The sequence below is a fragment of the Mustela lutreola genome, chromosome 4 (genome assembly GCF_030435805.1).
Source record: "Mustela lutreola isolate mMusLut2 chromosome 4, mMusLut2.pri, whole genome shotgun sequence".
Taxonomy (NCBI): domain Eukaryota; kingdom Metazoa; phylum Chordata; class Mammalia; order Carnivora; family Mustelidae; genus Mustela; species Mustela lutreola.
In genome coordinates, this window is record NC_081293.1 from 147,406,603 (window position 1) to 147,430,015 (window position 23,413).

At 41.2% G+C, this 23,413-nt stretch overlaps 2 protein-coding genes across 2 annotated transcripts; both read left to right on the forward strand.

Annotated features, from left to right (window-relative positions):
• Window positions 1–1,113: 1,113 nt before the first annotated feature.
• On the forward strand, window positions 1,114–18,113 carry LOC131830193 (uncharacterized). The gene is given in 4 exon segments (XM_059172542.1): window positions 1,114–1,364; window positions 2,557–2,688; window positions 16,550–17,327; window positions 17,330–18,113. Coding segments are annotated over 4 exon segments (1,866 nt in total). The 3' UTR covers window positions 18,035–18,113.
• A 713-nt stretch (window positions 18,114–18,826) lies between these two features.
• On the forward strand, window positions 18,827–22,158 carry LOC131830194 (uncharacterized). The gene is given in 6 exon segments (XM_059172543.1): window positions 18,827–19,346; window positions 19,463–20,243; window positions 20,245–20,683; window positions 20,686–20,808; window positions 20,841–21,554; window positions 21,557–22,158. Coding segments are annotated over 6 exon segments (2,925 nt in total). The 3' UTR covers window positions 21,905–22,158.
• Window positions 22,159–23,413: the final 1,255 nt, after the last annotated feature.

A 23,413-nucleotide genomic window follows, 5' to 3' on the forward strand; every position in this document is an offset into this window, starting at 1 on the left:
AACAAAAGTTTAAATACCACATAGTAGATCACACCAACGGACAAAACCCACATACACACTCATACCTTTGGATCAATTTTTTATGTCTATTTTATAAATCCTAACAGAAAATCATGTATAACCAGACATTTGAAGAAAGCCTCTAATATAAAGACTAAAGTAAACAAAGGGGAAAAAGAAAAGAATCTTAGCAAAGAAGCAAAAGACTTTTTTCTTAAACTGGCACTTTAGATCTTCAGAGAGATTAGAATTATTATACTCATAAAAGGAGAACATGAGGTAATTTTTTAAAATGCCATGCACAGAAAAAAATAAAAATCCTGGAAGGTAAAATCATGACAGTAAAAAAGGAATTCTAGTAGAAAGGTTAAAGACAAAGATGAAGAAACCTCTCAAAAAGCAGAAAAAAGGGAAAGACTAGAATATTAAACCAGGACTTAAAACGCTGAACATTTACAATTCCAGGAAAAAAGGTAAGAAAATACAGAGAAAAGAAAATTATCAGAGATAAAAGTTCAACATTTTCTCCAAACTGGAGCCCATGAATTCTTGAAGAGGGATCATCAAGTTCTCAGCATAATGGTTACACAGATATACATAAAAATGTATCACTGTGAAATTTCAGAATACATGGGGGCACAGAGAAAATTCTAGAAGTTTCCCAAGAGAAATTACAAGAGCCCACATTGCGGAATCAGAATGACATCAGACTTTTCAACAAAAATGCTATAAGCTAGAACACAGTGGAGCAATGCCTTCAAAATTCTCAGGGAAACGAATTTCCAACTAAGAATTGTATACTCAGCCAAACTATTAAATTAAGTAGAATAGCTAAAGTTAAAAGAGTTAAAATTTTAGTACTTTTACTGCCCATGCATTCTTTTTCAGGAAGCTACAGGAGAATGTAATCAATTAAAATGAAGAGGTTAACAAAGAAGGAAGAAAACAGGAGATCCAAGCAACAAAAGACACACACACACACACACACACACACACACACACACACGAAAAGAGAAAAGAAAAGAAAAAAGTTTCCACTAATTCATGGTGATGAGACACCTACGACAGTTTTCTCAACTGAGTGTGATTTGGTCTCCCAGAGGACATGTAACAATGTCTGGAGACAATTTATTATCACAGGTTGGGCAGTGGGGAGAGTACTACTGGCATCTAGTGGATAGAGGCCACAGATGCTGCCAAACATCCCATACCGTGCAGGGACAAGCCCCTGCAACAAATAATTATACAACCCCAAATGTCAATAACGCTGAGGAAGTTGAGAAGTTCAGTTCTAGGCTAATGGCTGTGCAGCAGGGCGAAACAGGAACCAGTACAACTTACACAGATTCTGGATTCATTCTGTGGTCAATTTAGAACCACTGACATCTTAGATCTAAGCCTCAGAAAGTATCTTTTAACAGATGGACAACATTATGATATAACGTGAGCAGTGTGGTTACAGAAGCAGGCAGAAAGTACTTGACACAACTGAGCCATTTTCCTTGACTCTAATTGATATATTACTAATTTTTGGCCTAATAGAAAATATTTCTCATGATCCTGCCACAAACTCACATTGCAACTTTATCTTCCATCATTCTTCTCTCCCACATGGTGTGATTTTTTTAACGTAGAGCAATTGAATTCTCCATTCATTGCTCATGCTATTTTCTGCTCCTTAATTTCTCTGTCCACCTTGTTCTCCCCAGGGAATTCATTATCAACATCCAAAACTTAGCTCCGGAAATTAATAAAGCAGCAATCAATTAAAAATGAATAAAATGGCTCCTCAATGGCAATGCATTCTTATTCTTAAATAATACATATTGATCATGTAAACTGTCGGTTTAAGTATTATTTAAGGGGATTCCAGCTACTGTGATCGACAAACCCCAAAACGTACAATAGCTCAGACATAATAGAAGTTTCTTGCTCACTCTCATAAAATCCAAATTCCAAATGAGTAGGTGCCTCCCTTCTCAGAAGTAATTTAGAGGTCCAGGCACCTTCTATTTTGCAGTTCCTCCTTCTTGGCTGCCAATTTTAATGTGCTCATCAACATTAAAGGGGTAAATGGGTAAAACCACTTAGAATAGAGGAGGTCTTTCTGGTCCAGGCCTGTACATGACATACATCGCTGTCACTTACTTTGCGTTGGCTAAAACATGGCCATATGGCCACAAATACAGCAGGAGAGGCTGGGCAATATCTACCTGCCTGCTTGAGAAGAACAAACTGTTGGTTAAGAGATAGTCAGTCTCTGCCATGGTGTGTTTCTGAAAAACGTCTTTATTACTGTTCAGAAACAAAAAACCAGGAGATTTGGTTATTTGTAAGGCATAGACAGGTTATTTGTAAGGGCACACAGCTATTGAAATCACACAGCTGAATGCCAGCGAAAGGAAACATTAAGATAGAAACATTACATCACCCCCGAGGTAACAAATCAGAAGTATCCAAAGCTGGAAGAAGTGGATGATGTGCTTGGTGGAGTAGCTGCCTGAGAGATGTTGACTCTACTGTAGTCAGGTTCTAAATGTGAACATCTTCATGCAGTTTGGACCTGCTCAGCAGAAGAGTGGCTGACCGCCTTGTACAAATGCTGCAGTGCTCCGTGTGGATACCGCCAGAGGGACTAGGGCCAGGCCGGCCCATCTGTGTTAGTGTCTGTTTACCTTGTCCCCAGAGGTGGGTTTCCAGCCCAAGAGTGTGAACTGTGTGTCCTGACAGTCTTTGCTGGTGTGGTAGAAAGTGAACCCTTTTAGGGCAGCTGGCCAGGAAGTCAGCAAATGCAGCCCATCTGCTAATCAGTGGATGAGCTCATTCATGTCAGGGGAGAATTTGTGGGTGGGGAAGGGTATTCATAACTCAGTGCACTGTTTAATGTCCCACTCATTTGTCTTTTATACATACTAGGTAATCAACATTCTCTCACCATCAACCCTCTTAAATATTTACCCTGTTTGCACAACTAAATAATAAAGTAAAACTTTGTAACTTAGTTTAAAAAAAAGAAATAAAGGAAAAGAAATGGTGGAGAGCAAGGAGGTAAACCTTGCCATAGGAAGCAAAGAGATTGCTCCTCTTTTTCCTGTGAGTCAGGAGGCTAAGAAACAGGAAAGCCAACTTTGTGAAGGAAGTTAAACAGATGCAAAGATGGCTAGGAAATAACCTGAAATGCTGAAGGGGAATTTTCTGAATACCTGAGGGATTTCTTCATATGGTGTTGAGTGTGTAAGTTGAACTGTCCACAAAATGATTGTAGCTGAGGATTTTTGTGTATGAGGATCTTATTAAGATATTCGTGTGATTTTTTTTAATAGATTTTATTTATTCATTTGACAGAGAGAGATCACAGTAGACAGAGAGGCAGGCAGAGAGAGAGAGGGAAGCAGGCTCCCTGCTGAGCAGAGAGCCCGATGCGGGACTCGATCCCAGGACCCTGAGATCATGACCTGAGCTGAAGGCAGCGGCTTAACCCACTGAGCCACCCAGGCGCCCCTTCGTGTGATCTTTTATTAAGACCTTTGTGCTGGGTATTTTGCTAATTATTGAGTTCTTAAAATACCACTTTGAGATGGGTGCTACTATGTTGGGGTTTTTTGCAGGGAGTAAGTCAGTTGTCACGTGTCACAGAGGTAGGTAAGAGTCTGGGCTAAAATAGGAATCTTGGTCAGGTTACCTCCAGGGTCCTTTAAACATTTACTCACAATCACTGCTATCATTTGTTGTTGTTGCTTATCTGTTGGTCTATTTGGTTTTTTTCTTAATCCAGTCTACCAATTAAGTTATAGTGACATTACACTTCAATGTTGACATTTAAGTTAATATGCCTGCAATCTTTAATCTAATACAGATTTTTTTATACTATAAATTATTTTTTGGTGTTCATTAAAATAGTGATTATCAATCCAGTAGCCAAAAACAGATGCAAGGCTTTAAAGATAAATTTGAAGAAGAAAAAAAGGAACAATTAAGAAGACTATAAGTTAAATGGTCTCTTGAAGGTCTTCCTGGTTCTAGGAATCTATCTTTAAATTTAAGATTTTTAAGCGAAAATAGGTCTTTAAAACTTTTCTCAGAAAATTTAATTTAGAATAGTTGTCAAAAACCATATAAGTTGTGAATTTTTAAAACTCCACTAGAAATAGAAACTACTACCAACCTTAATTTTAAAAAGTGTCCTGAGAATTCTCATTAGGATACATATTCCATAAAATGAATCTTTTTTTTTTTTTTTTAAGATTTTATTTATTTATTTGACAGACAGAGACCACAAGTAGGCAGAGATGCAGGCAGAGAGAGAGGAGGAAGCAGGCTCCCCGCTGAGCAGAGAGCCCGATGCGGGGCTCGATCCCAGGACCCTGGGATCATGACCTGAGCCGAAGGCAGAGGCTTAACCACTGAGCCACCCAGGTGCCCCCATAAAATGAATCTTTATGAAGCAATTAATTTGGGAAAGTGTCACAACTAACATTTCATTGCTACTATGTACTTGGGCTCGTTAGTTCTTTCTTTCCTTTTACGAATCATGTTAGCAAAACATCAGTATGAATACATATTTAAGAAACTCTATGCTCTAATTAATAAAACTGGAATTTAAATAAAACAAGTCTCCCAAGCATCTCATACTTAGAATATCCTTTCACCTTGAGAACCACAAAAATAAGATCAGTTATTTGAAATGCTTGGAATATATGCTGGCCACTCCCAGTGCTCAGCTAACAAAGTTCCTTCATAATGGAATTTAAATGTCCCTTCAGTGAACTCTTTCTTGACCCTCCCAGAGAATATCAGGTAAATGGTGCCAGGACTCTGAAAAAGATTCAGAGGAAAGAGTATTATGACTGTTTATCCATATCTTCTGTGAACACAGATAAAAGGGATTTACTTAACTAGTTTTTGCTCATATTAGAATACCTTCTTTTTTTTTTTTTTAAACGAAGAGGGTATATGTAGTCTTTGAACCTAACATTTTTACTCCATACTCAGCAAGTTCTCTCTCCTTCAAAACACAAACGATTCTGCAAATGTCAGATTTCAGGATACCATCCTAATTTAATTGCATAAACACAAGTCAACCCTAGCTAGCTTTGCTGCCTAGCCAGGCTTACAGTGGCTCTTTCCCTTTCTTCTCCAAATGCAATTTCCAACTCAACTTGCCCGATCTCTTGATGTTTCCTACATGATTCTGCTAAAATGTTGCTATATGATTATGCATTTCATTGCTTTTGCTTAATCATAGCTTAAAGGAGGCCACTTGCCATGAAATCACTAAACAATAATCTACATATATATATGTATATACACCTGATTTTATTGAGTAAACGACACTTTATTGAGTATGCGACATCATTTAACTCCAGATTTTGATTGTGGTTAAAGAGAAACATCTGAGATTCTATGATAGTTCTTCCAGTGGTCAGGGTAAATACCCTTAGATTATAAATTCCTTAATAATAAGAAGAACTTCTTCCTTGTGCAAAATAGACTATCAGAAGAATTCACCAGGCCAATAGATCAATGACTAAGATCAATTACTAAGGCAGAGTATTCTTTCTTTGCAATGGTTACTAATATGTTGCTTTTATTTAATAAAGCACAAAATTCTTTCAAATGAGATTTTCCATTTTGACCAGCCATTTTATGCAACATTGTAAAGGAGACATAACTTTATTTCAATCAAGTCCTAGTCCAAATATCAATGTATTAATAGAGAAGCTGAACATTAATCTTAGAGAAGGGCCTACTTTTGTTTGAATTAATGCAAAGGCCATGAGAACCTGACATCTTGATCCATCTGGTCAAACATAAATGTCCTTATAATGATACTCTGGAAAGTTACTTTTGAAATCCCATTTGGTTAGACTGTGTAATGAGAGTGGCACCAAGGGTTTTAGTCTATATCCCATCCCCATTCCCTAGAGATGGATCAACTTTTGAAGCATTTGAAAACTTAAAAATAGATTCTTGTATAGAAATTGTATTACCCCATCTTGTGTCCTTTTCCAAAGACTGCATGTTGCTGAGGAAATTTTGTGGAAGTCTTTTAATCCGATTTGTGTCTAATAAACTGAGACTGGAAGTGCCTTTGCAATTGTTGGGGAAACACTGCCCACTCAATGGTTAGAACTCAAACCAGATACCCCTCCCACTGGAAAGATATTTACTTCCTTGAAACCCGGAATGATTCACTGCTATTTTCAGCTATAAAACACTAGTGAGGTAATTGGGTATGAAACATTAATATCTTTTGCTATTTCTAATCAGCACTTGAACCCATGTTCAAGGAGAAGGCCCAGAAGGGAGAGAGACAGAAACTGGTCCCCTTACCACCCTCCTGAAATGTGATGTCTACAGTTAAATACATCAGTTTATTTCCTCTGCAAATCAATTTGACACAGCTTAAGTCTGGTGCATTCACTTGCCTTTTCAATTATTTCTTTAGAACCCAAACTCAAAGATAAGCACTTTTGGAAAAAAAAAAAAAAAAAAAAAACAGCTAAACAAATCCATTGCTTGCATTACAGCAAACTCTTTCAGACAGAAAATGCAGTCAACAGAGATCATCCTACTGAGTTGCAGAGGTCTAAAATGTCACTTCTACAGGATATTTCCCTCCAGGAGAGATTTTGGTTTTGCTTCCCCAGATACCTTCTTTCGCCCTAGCAGTCTACAGTCATTTTAAATCAAAGGCAATGTCTGTGCTGAAAGGGGGGCAATGGTGACCCCCTCTTGTAAGGGGAACATGGAGGGAGATTCATAAGCAACTCTAACAAATAGAAAGTCCAGCTAGAAGCCTCAGGCTGGAATGGATTTTACTCTCTGCTGTGTCAGCCAAAGGCTGTGTAGCTTCAGTGAGCTCTATTTTTGGAATCACAGAGCTGATGCTACAAATCATCATGAGGTTATCTTACCAACTGTACTAAAATTTCCATTCCTTATATCACTTTGGAGCCGGTTGCCCTTAAAATGTACAAGGATATTTGTTTGGCAAAAGCCCACAGAACTGTGCTTACTGACAATTAAACTATTTTGCAAACAAAGGAATATATTGAATAATATCAGGGGAACCTGGTAAAACTTTTGGTTATTCTGTTTTTTGAGTTATGATTAGGGCACAAACAACAATCCTGACTGCCTGATTTGTAACCTAAAGAGTCCTCTGTTTACCATCTTTGTGTTTCAGTGTCTTTATGATGAAATGGGATAGTGTATCACTTCAGGAGCTTACCATAAATATGAAATGAGGCGATGCATGTAATGCATTTGCAGGCTACGTGACATACATAAAGCACTAAAAAAAACACTAGGTCTCATCTCTTCCTCCTTTGCTGAGTAATCATGGCTCACACTCAAAAGAGCTCTTTATTGGTGAGGAGATTTCTGAAGTCACTAGTCATTTTTCATGGTGCTGCTTAGTCTTTAGTGTTTTCTTCTTGGTTTTCCTGTTGTACAGTTCTAGTAGATCAAAATAACACAATGCTTAGAATATTATTCTTACTTTGACATTTTGATTATAGTTCCATCCAAATATTTGAAGTAATGGGAGGATCTAAGTTAACCATTAAATTAATCATGAAGAAGCCACCTAGATAGCTCAGCTGGTTGAGTGTCCAACTTCGGGTTTCAGCTCAGGTCATGATCTCAGGGTTATGAGACTGAGACCCATATTGGGCTCTGCACTCAGTGTGGAGTCTGCTTGAGATTCTCTCGTCCGCTCTCTCCCTCCCCTCCCCATGTGTATTCTCTCTTTCTCTAAAATAAATATTTTTAAAAAATTAACCATTAATGCCTCTCAGAGTCTCTGGACTCCAGGAAACAAACTGAGGGTTACAGAATGGACAGGATATTAAGAAGAGCACATGTCATGATGAGCACTAGGTGTTAAACACAACTAATGACTCACTGAACACTACATCAGAAACTAATGATATACTATATGTTGGCTAACTGAACATAATAAAAAAATGAACCATTAAAACATACTAGATTAAAAATCAGGCTTCCAGTCTAGTCCACTGTGTGCAATTATTTTGGAATTTGTAAGTTATTTTACAGAAAGCTGTTCTGTCATTTGATTCTTATAACACCATGAGTTTATGTAGGTACTTTCCCCCCTAGAATAAGTAAATCGAGAATTCCCAGCAATAAAATCACTTATATAAGAACAAACACAACATTATAAAGACAGAACTAGAAACTCAAGTCCCCTAAATTGAAAAAAAAAAAAAAGAAAATTTGTTTTTTTCCCTCATAGCATACAATATGTCTTCCTGTCTATCTGGGTCCCTTTGAGCAGGTCACATGATCTTTCTCTATCTCAAGGAGGAATAACTATACTTGACTATTTCACCAGAGTATTAGAAGGATAAATGAAAATAAAGTATATGAAAAGCTCCCTATGACTTCATTCTGACACTGTGGAAGATAATATGAACTTGACACATTTTTATCATATATATAGAAGATGATAAAGAAGAATAGGTCAGCTGTTTTCCAAAACAAAATTCTAAATGGTAGAAGAGTTTTCAGCTATATCCTCTCCTGTGAATTATGCTTGTGATTATGAAAGAAATGATAAGAGATCCTAGAAAACATGTGTATCAGATGTCTATTGCGGCTTAAGAACCGAGTGAATCAGGGCTCTCCAAAGAAAGAGAGCCAAGAAGAGATACATAGATATGTTTAAGAGGAGAGAATACCAGTAGTCAGTAATTTATCCAAAATCTGTAAAACCTCTAGTCTCCTTCTCTCCCACTTTGTATTCTCTCCTGTGAATTGTGCAATTAATCCATTTTTCATTTTAATTCCAATTAGTTCCAAGTGATAAAAATCAAGACACATTCTTAACATCTTTCATTGCCTAGAGTAAAAGGTAGCTACATACATGTTTAAAGGCATTTAAAATTTCAGCATTTGTCTCTTAGTTTTTGATGTTGGGGTTGGGGGAGTGAGGGTAAGGACTGGAATGAATACCTACAAACATCCTCAGCACCCACCTTAGGAAGTCTGTGTTTAAACTTACGCTACATATTTTATTAGAAGAGCTACATTGGAAATTTTACTTAATATTTCCTTATAACTACAGTTTTCTTACATGAACAATATTAAGTTTTCTAATTAATCATGTTTTAGAAACTGAATATTTATAGAGTTAAACATTTACATGTATATGTATATATTTACATATAGTAATTTAGGTACATGTAGCAGAATATTATATACATACATAAAAACATATTAATACATACAGTTTTAGAATATAGTATGTCAGGCATTTCAGAAATGTATTAAAATATGGTATCTTATTTACTATAAATGAACATTTTCCCAAATGCAAGAGCCATTAAATAATGCAATAAATGAAAAGTTCCCAAAATTAAAAATTGAAAATTGTAAGGAGTGTCTTGAATGCTATATTGGAAGTGCCGGTAAATACAAGAAGCAATAGTTATGGTCCATGATCTCTTTCATGTACTTTCCTCACATAGCTCTTTCTAAATTTTCCTTTCCTAAAGCAGGCTAAGAGCTTTTGATCAAACATTTTATTCTGAATTTAATTATTTTTAAAAGCAGTCAACAGCTTTCACTTAGAAATTCCCTAACTCTGCTTCCCTAATGAACATTTAGATGCACGCCAAGTTAAAGCTTTTTTTTTTTAAACCTTTTTAAAAACATTTCCCCCATAGCTCTTAAAGTGAGAAAGTTTAGGAAAATGTGATGTATTGTACTCCTTACAACTCAAAAACACATATATCCATTTGTCCACGACTTAGAAAAAACTCTGGCCTCAAACTGAACTTAAGTAATTTGATTCCTAAGGAAACTTGGGGGTTGAAAACAAGAGATGAGGGCACCTGGGTGGCTCAGTGGGTTAAGCCGCTGCCTTCGGCTCAGGTCATGATCTCAGGGTCCTGGGATCGAGTCCCACATCAGGCTCTCTGCTCAGCAGGGAGCCTGCTTCCTTCTCTCACTCTCTCTCTGCCTGCCTCTCTGCCTACTTGTGATCTCTGTCTGTCTGTCAAATAAATAAATAAATCTTTAAAAAAAAATAAAGAAAACAAGAGATGATTATAGTTGGATAGAAAATAAGAATGAGTATCGCTCAACACATCTTTTTCATAGCACCAAATTTCTAAATGGCTAATATTGTGAACTTTGAATTTCTCTCAATTATGCAAGTGAACTTTGAAAACTCTTGTTAACAAGAAAAACTCCTGGGGAACTTATACTTCTATAGGCTTTGGAGGACACGGAGCTGAAGACAGGTCCCATTCAGGCCAAGAGTAGAGTCTGCGAAGTAAACCCCAGCCCAGGTGCTGCATCACCCCAAGACGATTCTCAGGCATCAGAAAGAAGTATATGTAAGAGAAAAACAAAACAATAAGTAGATATAAAGGAATTGAATTTTGCAGTTTAAGAGGAAAAGAAGTTCAAGTAAGGAAAGCAACATTGCAAATGGGATGGATGAAGAAGGTCTCATGAGAATTCCTTAAGTACTGAAGACAAGTTACTGGAATCAGAGGGTACAGAGCTGCTATCAGGCATCTCACAGGGAGAGGACAGTGAGCCTGATAATGAACCCCTAAATGAAAGAAGTCCCTTCTACGAACTTGGGGCCCTCTTAAAACATTCCAGACCAACAAATGTTCCTGCATACCCTGGATATCATTTAGGGAATACAGATTCTTTTTTTTTTTTTTTAAGATTTTATTTATTTATTTGACAGAGAGAGATCAGAAGCAGGCAGAGAGGCAGGCAGAGAGAGAGAGAAGGAAGCAGGCTCCCGGCTGAGCAGAAAGCCCGATGCAGGGCTCGATCCCAGGACCCTGCGATCATGACCCGAGCCGAAGGCAGTGGCTTAACCCACTGAGCCACCCAGGCGCCCCGGGAATACAGATTCTTGACATTGGAAAATGTTGCCCTTCTGTTTGGAATAGGGGGTTCTTTTGTTTGCATGCCCAAGTTTTAGCCTCAAGGAAGCATTCAGGATCTGAGTTTTTAATAACTTATTGTTTCTCAGTACCTTAGTGAACCAGAAGGGTAAAGGTTCAAGGAAGTGGAGGAAAATTGGGTTTTTCTGGGTGTTTTAGTAAAAGACTTTAACAAATAGAAAAGTGAGACTTGAAAAGTGATCTGGCTTCCCTGTTACAAAAATCACTCTCTGAAGGTTGTCCAAAATGAGGAACTCAAAAAAGATGTGTGCTGGGCTGAATTAATGTGAATCAAATGGTAAAAAATAGACAAGAATAAGAAGGAAGGCTGAATAAGCACAGAGATTAATGTGGAAGTGGCAGATCAATTTCCCGAGAGCTCAAGGATGAAAGAAAAGGAAACAACATTTATTGAGCTTATTCTATGTACCATGCACTCCATTAGGTATTTTAGCAATAATTTAATTATTCTGTTGACAAACATTTTATTTGAATGTCATATAGGTACCTTTTTAAAATAAAATTTATGTTTTTGGAACAGCTTTGCATTTTCAGAGGAAAGTTTCCATACATCCCATATTTAATTTCCCATATTAACATTTTATATTAGTGTATTTTTTTTTTTTACAAATATAGGTGTTTCTAAAGCCCTTAAGACTCTTAAGTCATTTATCATTATTTGTACAGATGAGGAACTGAGGTTCAGAGAATTGTTCCTCAAAATATGTGACGGATTTTCCCACAGTGCCACATAGCAACCTATCTTATTGCTAAAATCAAGTCTAAAGTGCATATCTAGTCAAAGACCTGGCTAACAAAATATCTTTCTTTGTACTTATACTTGGTTGTAATATTTATATGTAGTGCCCTTTATGGTCCCTCAAGAATTTTTGCGCAGGGCACCTGGGTGGCTCAGTGGGTTAAGCCGCTGCCTTTGGCTCAGGTCATGATCTCGGGGTCCTGGGATCGAGTCCTGCATCGGGCTCTCTGCTCAGCAGGGAGTCGGCTTCCTCCTCTCTCTCTCTGCCTGCCTCTCTGCCTACTTGTGATCTCTCTCTGTCAAATAAATAAATAAAATCTTTAAAAAAAAAAAAAAGAATTTTTGCGCATGATGTCATTTTATTGTTTAACAGTGTTTATGGGTAAGTCTAAGGAGACCAGCAGAGTCCACAGTTGGGTCAATTGTGACCTTGCCACAATTTGTGTCATGCGATGAGGTTCAGTTTTGACATTTTGTCTGCATAGTGAGTCAGGGTACCATCAGTGCCAAAAGCCTAAAAGATACATTAATTTTTCTTTCCTCATCCATGAATCCATTTCCTCATCACATCTGTCAGTTATACTGCATTAGTGTCCCTTCTGCGTGAGGGCCCTGTATTAATTGACGATTACACTTTCTTATAAAATCCAAACCAACTTCTCTTGTTCATTTGAGCAGTTCCTGATGCTTTATCCTTGTATCTACTTGTCTGCCATTATTTGTTTCATACATAATAAGAAGCCTTCCCTCAGGTTTCTTTGTCTTGGGTTTCTCACTATCGTGACTTCCCCAGTTTAGGGGCACACTCTCAAAACAGGGATTGCACACTCCTTACGTTTGCCTCTTACCCCTGTCTATATGCCTATGAAATAAGACCCTATTAAGATGCAAACTGGGGAATAAGACCTTAACTCTAAAATGTTTAAAAATAAAGCTACCCTACAACCTAGCAAATGCACTAGTAGGTATTTAGCCAAAGGAGACAAATACAGTGATTCAAATGCACCCCAATGTTAAAAGCAGTAATGTCCACAATACCCAAAATATGGAAAGATCCCAGATGTCCACTGACAGACGAATACAAAAAAAGAGATATTACATATAATGGAATATCACTCAGCCATCAAAAAGAATGAAATCTTGCCATTAGCAACAACAAGGGTAGATGAAGCTAGAGAGTATTAGGTGAAACAAGTCATTCAGAGAAAGACAGATATGATCTCACTCATATGTGGAGTTTAAGAAACAAAACAAAACAGATGAAGGGGGAGGGAAGGAAAAATAAAATAAGATGAAAATTGAGAGGGAGGCAAACCATAATAGACATTGAACTCTAGGAAACAAACAGGGTTGCTGGAGGGGATGTGGGAGGGTGTGGGAGGGCAAGGGGGTAACTGGGTGCTGGGCATTAAGGAGCACACTTGATGGAATGAGCACTGAGTGTCACATACAACTGATAAATCACTAAATTCTACCTTTGAAACTAATAATTAAAAAAAAAAAAAAGCCCGTTTCCAGAACACTGAATGGACACTGCCATGTCTTCCTTTCTGATGATATTGCCTATTTTCACTCTAGTAGTTTTTTTAATCATATTCCTCATCTGTTCAGTCTACCTCTTATCAGAAGTTTTACATATTACCCAAAAGTTAGTCTTCAGAAGGGAACTTACCTTCTACTTTATTTTGTTTTTATCAAATAGCACATGAATTTTAAAAATTCAAATAGTCCAATGGGCTTATATTGAAAAATAGCAGTTTCCCCTCTCAACTTCCACCTAAATCCCTCTCTGCAAGAGGCAGCAATATTCAAGTATCCTCACTGTTTTTCTTCTCTCTTAAGACTTTCAAATTTATGCCCATATATTATTCTAATTTTCCAGTTTTGAATATTATTTATTGACTCTCTAAAATTAAAAATAAGGATTTGGCTATAATATTATCCTCCTCTCGAGTACAGAAAACAAATATTTAGGCCTAGTAGGCTTTCCCCAGCAGGATTAATCAAATACACAAATTTAAAAACTCAACGTTGAGTTTTAATATCTTAACTCTATAACGTTCACAGGTGACCCATGTGCTGGACAAGGATTTATTTAGTTGCTTAACAACTTCTTGTTTTTCTGAAGTTAGTAAATTACTTCCTGCTTTTGTTTTGCCTCCCAGAGGGAAAGTAGAGGAATTTTCAAACTAAGAGATTCTTTGCCAGCAAATGTGCACCATGGGAAACAACATAGGAAAGTCTTTAGACTGAAGGAAAATGATGTCAGCTAGAAGCAGAGTACTCTAAGAGTGAAGAGTGCCAGAAAGTAAAAAATATAAGTAAATATAAGTACTATTTAAAATACCAACAATAATAATAGTAATAACAAGAGTAACTTGTGGGATTTATAAATTATGCAGAAAGAAACTGTGTGGGGGAGAACTGCACCAAAGGTGAAGTAAGGGGCCATGGAGTTAAATTTCTTAGTGTCCTCGAATGTGCAACAAGCTGTAAAGCACTGCCTTAGGTTTTAATGCAGGAACTCATAGATGCATCTTCTAACATCTCGGGTAACCTCTGAAAGAATAATACAGTATATATGACTAAAAAGCTAATATAAGAAATAAAATAATAAATCTGCTTAATGGACATGCAAGGAGAAATAAGGGGACTAAGAAGATTAGATCTTGGAGTAGCAGTCTTTTTTTTTTTAAACCCAACTATCTCAATAATAATATTAAATACAAATTGATGAGAACACCGGGTGGCTCAGTGGGTTAAAGCCTCTGCCTTCAGCTCAAGTCATGATCCCAAGGTCCTGGGATGAAGCCCCACATTGGGCTTCCTATTCGGCGGGGAGCCTGCTTCCCCCTCTCTCTCTGCCTGCCTCTCTGCCTGCTTGTGATCTTTGTCTGTCAAATAAATAAAATCTTTAAAAAAAAATACAAATTGACTAAACAAAATTAATTCTATTCTATCTGCCAGAGATACACATTATTAGTGTGTCAAAACACTAACACAGTGAGTTTCCTTTTTGCACCTGTAACAAATTACTACAAATTTAAGTGACATAAAACACAAATTTATTATTTCATAATTTGCAAGCTCAAAAGTTTGAAATGGTTTTCCAAAGCTAAAACCAAGGCGTTAGCAGAGCTACATTCCTTCTGGAGGCTCTATGGGAGAATTCATTTCCTTACCTTCTCCTTGTGCTTCTAGAGGTTGCCTGGACTTCATGGCTAATGGCCATTCTATCTCTGAAACCACCACGATAGGAACTTCAAGTCTCTTTTTGACTCTGACTCACAGGGCTCCTTCTTTTTCTGGTAAGAAGCCCTGTGATTTTACTGGCCACACCCAACCAATCCAGGATAATCTTCCCCGATGGAGATCCTTAACTAATCACATCTGAAAAGTCCCTTGATACACTCAAGGTTCCCTTATGACTTAACGGAAGGCTGAATGAATGAGAAATACCTTTGTTGTCTTAACTGAGTTTTCAAGAATGTTTACCAGCCCATAGTCCATTTCTCCTAATTCACCCATAAAGCAGAACACTGATATAACTTAAGGCCCAGGAATTCAATTACTTGTTAATACACCCTAGATTCCTTACACATGGTGAAAGACCCCCTTTCTCTTTCTCCTTGCTGAAGGCGAAATTAAGTAACTTGTTACCTCCATAACTAGATTCTGTGCAAACAGGATGCATGTATCCTGTGCAAACAGGATGCCTGTGATCACCCAGTCTGTCAAGAAGGAAGACAAATGAGGAACAGGGACCTTCCAGAGTGATAATAAGTCAAGGCTGTCAAGGCTATGTTGAGAGAGCTGCCAGAGCAACCAGCTGTGTCCGTGCCTTGAATCCAACAATGCATGATTTCAAATTTACCAATCAGACCCCTGTAACCATGCATCTGCTTCTGTAAGCTCGCTTCCCACCACCCCAACCCCGCCCTATATAATCTGCTCCCCAACCTAGCCCGGCGTGCTCAGTCTCCGGAAGGCTGATGCGTCCGCAGGCGCCTGTGTAACCAATAAACCTCTTGCAACTTGCATGCAGTGGAGGCTTGGTGTCTGCTTCTTGGGTGCGGATCGAGGGTCTTTCATTTGGAGGTCCCACTGAGATCTCTTGACATCCCACCCAAGACCCCGGCCAATCCCCACCGGGAGGTAAGCTGGCCAGCATCTGTGTCCCTGTTATCTGTGTATCTGTCTCTTTGTTCTTTGTAAGCCTGCTTCCTATCTTTCTATTCTGTATTTGCACAGGCTGAGAAGGAGTTGACGAACTCGGACTTCTCTCCTGCTGCAACCGAGGGACGCCTCGGGGGTTTCAATTTACTCCAAGGGACGCCTTGGGGTTTCTGAATAAGGCCATTGTCTTGGGCCACCCCTCGGTCAAAAGAGGATCTCGCATTCCTCCTGACCATCAGTTTTGTCTCTTATGTCCACAGGTCTTTGTCTCTGATGTCAACAGGTTTTTTTCATAGCATTCCATTTAAGGAAATTGTCTGCCCCGTTTGAATCTGAGGAATGTCTGACTGAATGTTTGTGTGGCTCCACCGCCTTTGGCTACGGAGTCTGAGTGGGCTGCACCCTGAGTCTCGTGGAGCGTCATATGGCATAACGGTCATCTACTCCACGGAGTAGCCTGGTCCGGGGTTTATACGGATAGACCTTAGCAAAGACGCTCCTAAGTTCCCGCGAGGGACGCGAGCAGGACAGCACCTGAAAGCACCCCCTCCCCTTGTCATTTTGTTCTAGGAAGGAATATATATATATATATACATCTATATCTATATATATCTAAACCATCATATTAAAGTCATACCTGCCTATAAATAATCCTCTTTTCCTCCCAAAATTGTAGGATAGGGCAAACCATTACCACCCCCTTGAGCCTCACTTTAGGTCACTGGAGAGACGTTCAGATTCGAGCTAACAATCTGTCAGTGGAAATCAAGAAAAGAAAATGGCAAACCCTCTGTACTTCTGAATGGCCCACCTTTAATGTTGGATGGCCCAGAGATGGGACCTTTAATATCACTGTTATATTACAGGTCAAGGAGCGGATCTTCAGCCAAGGACCCCAGGGCCACCCGGACCAAGTCCCTTACATAGTAGTTTGGGAAAGTCTTATTAATGACCCCCCTCCCTGGGTCTCTCCTTTCAATCATCCTAAGCCTAAGCCCATTCCAGACCCCATCCCCCTCCCAACACCCTCTGCTCCCCCTGTTCCCCTATGTCCCGCCGAACCTCCCAAACCCCCTGTTCCCCTATGTCCCGCCGAAACTCTTAAACCCCCTGTTCCCCTATGTCCTGCCCATCCTTCCAAACCCCCTGTCTCTTCCAACCTATATCCAGTTATTGGTGATTCTGTCTCTTCCCGGCGTCCTAAGCCAAAGAGGGTTCTTCCTCCTGATGACTCCCCCTTAATAGACCTCCTAACTGAGGACCCCCCTCCCTATCAGCATCCTCCTCTGCCGGCACAGGCCCCAACTTCCTCAGATTCTGAGGAGGAACCAGATAATCCGCCGGAAGAATGCCACCCCTCACAATCCCCAATAGCTGGTAGACTTAGGGGTCATAAGGAAGCTATAAAGGAGGGATCTTCCAAGCTCCTTCCCTTGCGCCAAGGTGGGGGGGGGGGGCCGGCAATCAACTCCAATACTGGCCCTTTTCAGCCTCAGACTTATACAAATGGAAGTCCCATAACCCCTCCTTCTCACAGGACCCCATAGCTTTAACCGCTCTGATAGAGTCCATCCTAATCACGCATCAACCCACTTGGGATGATTGCCAACAGCTCTTGCAAACTCTTCTCATTACAGAGGAGAGACAAAAAGTTTACCTAGAAGCCAGAAAAAATGTTCCAGGAGACAATGGAAGACCGACCCAGCTCCCAAACATGATAGATGCCGCTTTTCCCCTGACCCGCCCCGACTGGGATTTCAACACGGCTGAAGGTAGGACCCACCTAAATCTTTATCACCAGTTACTCATAGCAGGCCTCCATAATGCGGGGCGCCGCCCCACCAATTTGGCCCAGGTGAGACAGGTCACTCAAGGCTCAAAAGAATCTCCGACCGCCTTCTTAGAAAGACTCAAAGAGGCTTATCGTAGGTATACCCCCTTCGATCCCGATAGTCATGAACAGAGAGGAAATGTGTCCATGGCCTTCATTTGGCAGTCAGCACCAGATATTAGACATAAGTTACAGCAGTTGGAGAATTTACAAGATTTCTCGTTGCAAGATTTATTAAAAGAAGCAGAAAAAATTTATAGTAAAAGAGAAACCCAGGAGGAAAAGGAAGATAGATTAAGGAAAGAGGCAGAAGAAAAAGAAGACAAATGAGAGCATAAGTGAAATAAAGAACTTAGTAAAATCTTGGCCGCCGTACTGCAAGGCAATCAAGGATTAGATGCAGTAAAGCCAGGAAGGGAAGGAGACAAAAGAAAGCCTCGGGTAGACCGAGACCAATGTGCCTATTGCAAAGAGAGAGGGTATTGGGTCAAAAGCTGCCCAAAAAGACCCCGTAACCCCAAGGAAGATACCACACAGGCCACAAGATTAATGGCCCTAGATGAGGACTAGGGATGTCAGGGCCAGGAGCCCCCCCCAAGCCCAGGATAACTCTAACTGTCGGGGGGCAACCAGTCACCTTTCTGGTAGATACCGGGGCACAACATTCTGTCTTAACCAAAACCCCACGACAATTAAGTGACCGGACGGCATGGGTTCAAGGGGCCACCAGAGGAAAACAATATCACTGGACCAAGGAAAGGAAGGTACATTTGGCGTCTGGTAAAGTTTCTCATTTGTTCCTCCACGTGCCTGACTGTCCCTACCCACTCCTGGGGAGAGATCTATTGACTAAACTAAAAGCCCAGATCCATTTCGAATCAAAGGGACCCACAGTGACAGGCCCCAACAGGACTCCTCTACATATACTTACTTTGCAACTAGAAGAGGAATATAGACTGCATGAGGGAGCCCCCCAACCTAAAGGGGACATCAAATTCTGGCTCTCATCCTACCCAAATGCCTGGGCAGAAACCGGAGGAATAGGGTTAAGCCACCCAGCAACCTCCCATTCACATACAATTAAAGGCAACAGGCATCCCTGTCAATGTTAGACAATACCCTATGTCTAATGAGGCTCGCCAAGGCATCAGACCACACATACGGCGGCTACTAAACCAAGGCATTTTGGCCCCATGTCGATCTCCCTGGAATACCCCTCTACTCCCTGTCAAGAAACCTGGAACAGATGACTATCAGCCAGTCCAGGACCTGAGGGAGGTCAATAAACGAATAGAAGACATCCACCCTACTGTGCCTAACCCCTACAACCTACTTAGCACCCTGCCTCCAACCCACTCCTGGTATACTGTTCTAGACCTAAAAGACGCTTTCTTTTGCTTAAAATTAAGTCCTCAGAGTCAACCCATTTTTGCTTTTGAATGGAAGGACCCAGAGTTGGGAATTTCAGGCCAGCTAACTTGGACAAGGCTGCCGCAAGGATTTAAGAACAGCCCTACATTATTCAATGAGGCCCTTCACCAGGACCTGGCTGATTTCCGGGTGAGTCATCCCTCCCTGATCTTACTCCAATATGTCAATGACATCTTATTGGCCACAACAAATGAAAAGGACTGTCGAACAGGTACTGGGGACCTCCTACAAACCCTTGGCCGAATGGGATACAGGGCATCCGCAAAGAAGGCCCAAATTTGCCAGACTAAGGTCACCTACTTGGGTTATGAATTATATAATGGCCAGCGGTGACTAACGGCCAGCGGTGGCTAACGGCCGCAAGGAAAAAGACTATATCCAGCATTCCAACGCCCCAAACCCCCAGGCAATTGCGGGAATTCCTAGGGACGGCGGGCTTCTGCAGACTATGGATCCCCAGGTTCGCAGAAATAGCGGCTCCCCTGTACCCCTTAACCAACTTAACCAAACAGGATGTCCCTTTTGTCTGGACCGAACAACAACAGCAGGCATTTGATCATATTAAACAAGCGCTCCTCAAATCCCCAGCGTTAGGCCTGCCGGACATAACTAAACCCTTTGACCTGTTCATCGATGAAAAACAAGGGTTTGCTAAGGGGGTCCTAACTCAAAGACTAGGGCCTTGGAGATGCCCTATCGCCTACCTCTCTAAGAAATTAGACCCCGTGGCAGCAGGATGGCCACCATGCCTGAAAATGATAGCAGCCATAGCGGTCCTAATTAAGGATGCAACCAAACTAACTTTGGGACAGCCTGTCACAATCTTGGCTCCCCACACAGTGGAATCCTTAATTCGTCAACCTCCAGACCGTTGGCTATCTAATGCTCGCCTTACTCATTATCAGTCCCTCCTCCTGGACACAGACAGGATCCAGTTCGGACCTGTGGTGACTCTCAACCCCGCAACTCTCTTACCCACCCCTGGAGAGACCCCTTTACATGACTGTCACCAGATCCTTGCAGAAATACATGGGACAAGGCCTGACTTGACTGACCAGCCCATGAGGGATGCGGACCTGACTTGGTACACGGATGGTAGTAGCTACGCAGAATGGAGAGCGGAGGGCAGGAGCCGCCATCACAACCGATTCTCAGATTGTATGGGCAAGCGCGTTACCAGGAGGCACTTCAGCCCAACGGGCTGAGCTAATCGCCTTAACTCAGGCTCTCCAGCTGGCAGAAGGTAAGAAACTTAATGTTTACACCGGTAGTAGATATGCCTTTGCCACAGCCCATATTCATGGGGAAATCTATAGAAGGAGGGGGCTATTAACCTCTGATGGAAAAGAAATCAAAAATAAAACTGAAATATTGGCCCTGCTGAAGGCCTTATTTCTTCCCAAGAAGTTAAGCATCATGCATTGCCCAGGCCATCAAAAAGGAGATAGCCCAGAGGCCAAAGGAAATCGCTTGGCCGATGAAACAGCCCGATGAGCAGCTCTAGGACCCCAACTATTGACTGTGACTATCCTCACTGGGACAGAGGAGAGGATATCAGTGAGACCCCCATTTGGAGTTATGAGAAAACAGATTTGGACATCATTCAGAGGTTAGGAGCCAATTACAACCCGGTCCAAAACCGATGGGAATATCAAGGAAAAGCCATAATACCCGTTAAAATGGCAAAGGAACTAATAGAGCAAAGGAACTAATAGATCACCTCCATTGGCTGACTCATCTAAGTGCAAATAAGATGAAATCTTTAATGGACAGAGCCAATTTAGAAAACTATTTCCCCAAACGAAATTTCCTCCTTCGGCAAGCGGCCGCAAATTGCAGAGCATGTGCTCAAGTCAATCCTGGAAGAACTAGTATCGGACCTGGAGTCTGAGTACGCGGTCACCGCCCTGGTACGCACTGGGAAATTGACTTTACCGAGATTAAACCCGGCATGTATGGATATAATTATCTCTTAGTTTTTTTAGATACTTTTTCAGGATGGGCAGAGGCCTTTCCCACCAAGAAGGAGACAGCCAACATAGTTGCCAAGAAATTACTGGAAGAAATTTTCCCGAGATATGGAATGCCCGAGGTATTAGGGTCAGACAATGGGCCTGCTTTTGTCTCCCAGGTAAGTCAGTCAGTGGCCAAGCTTTTGGGGATCGATTGGAAATTACATTGTGCTTACAGACCCCAAAGTTCAGGACAGGTAGAAAGAATGAATAGAACTATCAAGGAGGCTCTATCTAAATTATTGCTTGAAACTGGCTCTAAAGATTGGGTCCAGCTCCTGCCTCTAGCACTCTATAGAGCCAGAAACACTCCTGGCCCTCATGGTCTAACACCTTTCGAAATCCTCTATGGTGCTCCCCCTCCAGTTGTCACATTCTTTGAGACAGATATCTCTACCCCTCTATACAGGCCCACCTGCAAGCCTTGCAGCTGGTCCAACAAGAAGTGTGGAAGCCTCTAGCAGCTGCCTATCAGGAAGAACTTAACATCCCGTCACAGCCTCATCCTTACAAAATCGGTGATACTGTCTGGGTCCGCAGGCATCGAGCCACAAACCTTGAACCCCGCTGGAAAGGACCTCATACGGTGCTCCTAACAACGCCTACGGCGCTAAAAGTTGACGCGATCGCAGCCTGGATCCATGCATCCCATGTAAAAGCGGCACACCCAGACGGGCAGACCGAACATCCTCAGAACTCGGAATGGACCGTCAGACGCTCCCCAAACCCACTAAAGATAAGACTTGTTCGCCATTAATTTTACTCTTTTGTTTGTCCTATCTCCTTTCCCCTATAAAAGGCTCCAGTCCACATCTTACCAAGCAATTAACCTGGCAGGTTCTCTCTCAAACGGGGGAGGTCATCTGGTCCACATCGGGTCAACACACCCCGGGTACATGGTGGCCCACTCTCACCCCTGACTTCTGCCAGTTGGCAGCTGGGCTAAACGAATGGGATATTCCCACCGCTGATCCTCACTCATTACACTCCTATACTGGAGACCCCACGGGGGTCCAAGAACCCGGTTGTAAATCACCTATAGCTAGATGTAGGCTAGCTCAGTCAGATTTTTATGTCTGTCCTAAAGATGGTAGGACTTGCGATATGGCATAGAGATGCGGGGGATACCAAGAATACTTTTGTGCCAAATGGGGATGTGAGACCACTGGAGATGCTTATTGGCACCCCTCCTCTTCATGGGACTCAATTACCATCCGCAGGAATTATACTAAGTCCAATGAAAATACTTGCTATTTCTCCAGAGGATGGACCAACTATAAAAATGCCCTCTCGTTACCGTTAAAAATTACCTTTAGGGATCAGACCCCAAGCAGCACTCCCTCCTGGGTGCAAGGAAAAACTTGGGGCTTTAGATGGTATCTCAACGGGAAAGATAAAGGCCTTACCCTTAAAATTAAACTTAACATTGAAAACCCCCGAACCTCGGGGATAGGTCCTAATCCAGTTTTACCAGACCAAAGAGCCCCTAACCCTCACCCGAGAGACCCTCGCACAACACCCCCGGCCACTCCGTCTGACAGCCATGAGGGAACCCTTCCCCCTGGCATCCCAGGCAAAACAGGCTCCCCCTAGAACCTGTTCTTCTCCTCTCAGTCATAAGTTAATCCTCCCTGAAGTATCGGGCCAGGGACTATGTTTAGGCAAGATACCATCCTCCCATCAGACACTATGTAATATAACAACCCTCATCTCCCCTGGTAACTACTATTTAGAAGCCCCCAATGGGACCTATTGGGCATGTAACACTGGTTTTAACTCCCTGTATCTCTGCCCAACTCCTGAAGGCCACCGCAGATTACTGCGTGTTGGTCCAACTATGGCCTAGAATCACCTACCACAGATCAGAGACCATCCTCCACTTCTATGAAAATAAACCTAGATATAGAAGGGAACCCCTTACCTTGACATTAGCCATATTATTAGGAGTTGGGGGAATAGCAGCAGGCATCGGAACAGGAACCTCCGCCTTACTCCAAAGTGATCAGTTTATGCATTTACAAGCTGCCATGACTGCTGATTTAGAGGCTATAGAAAAATCAATCACTGCCTTAGAAAAATCCCTAACCTCCCTCTCCGAGGAGGTCCTACAAAACAGGAGAGGGCTGGATCTATTGTTCTTGAGAGAGGGGGGATTATGCTCAGCCCTCAAGGAAAAATGTTGTTTTTATGCTGACCATACAGGGGTTGTTAGGGAAACCATGGATAAACTCAGAGAAAGACTAGCCCAAAGAAAAAAGGATTTTGA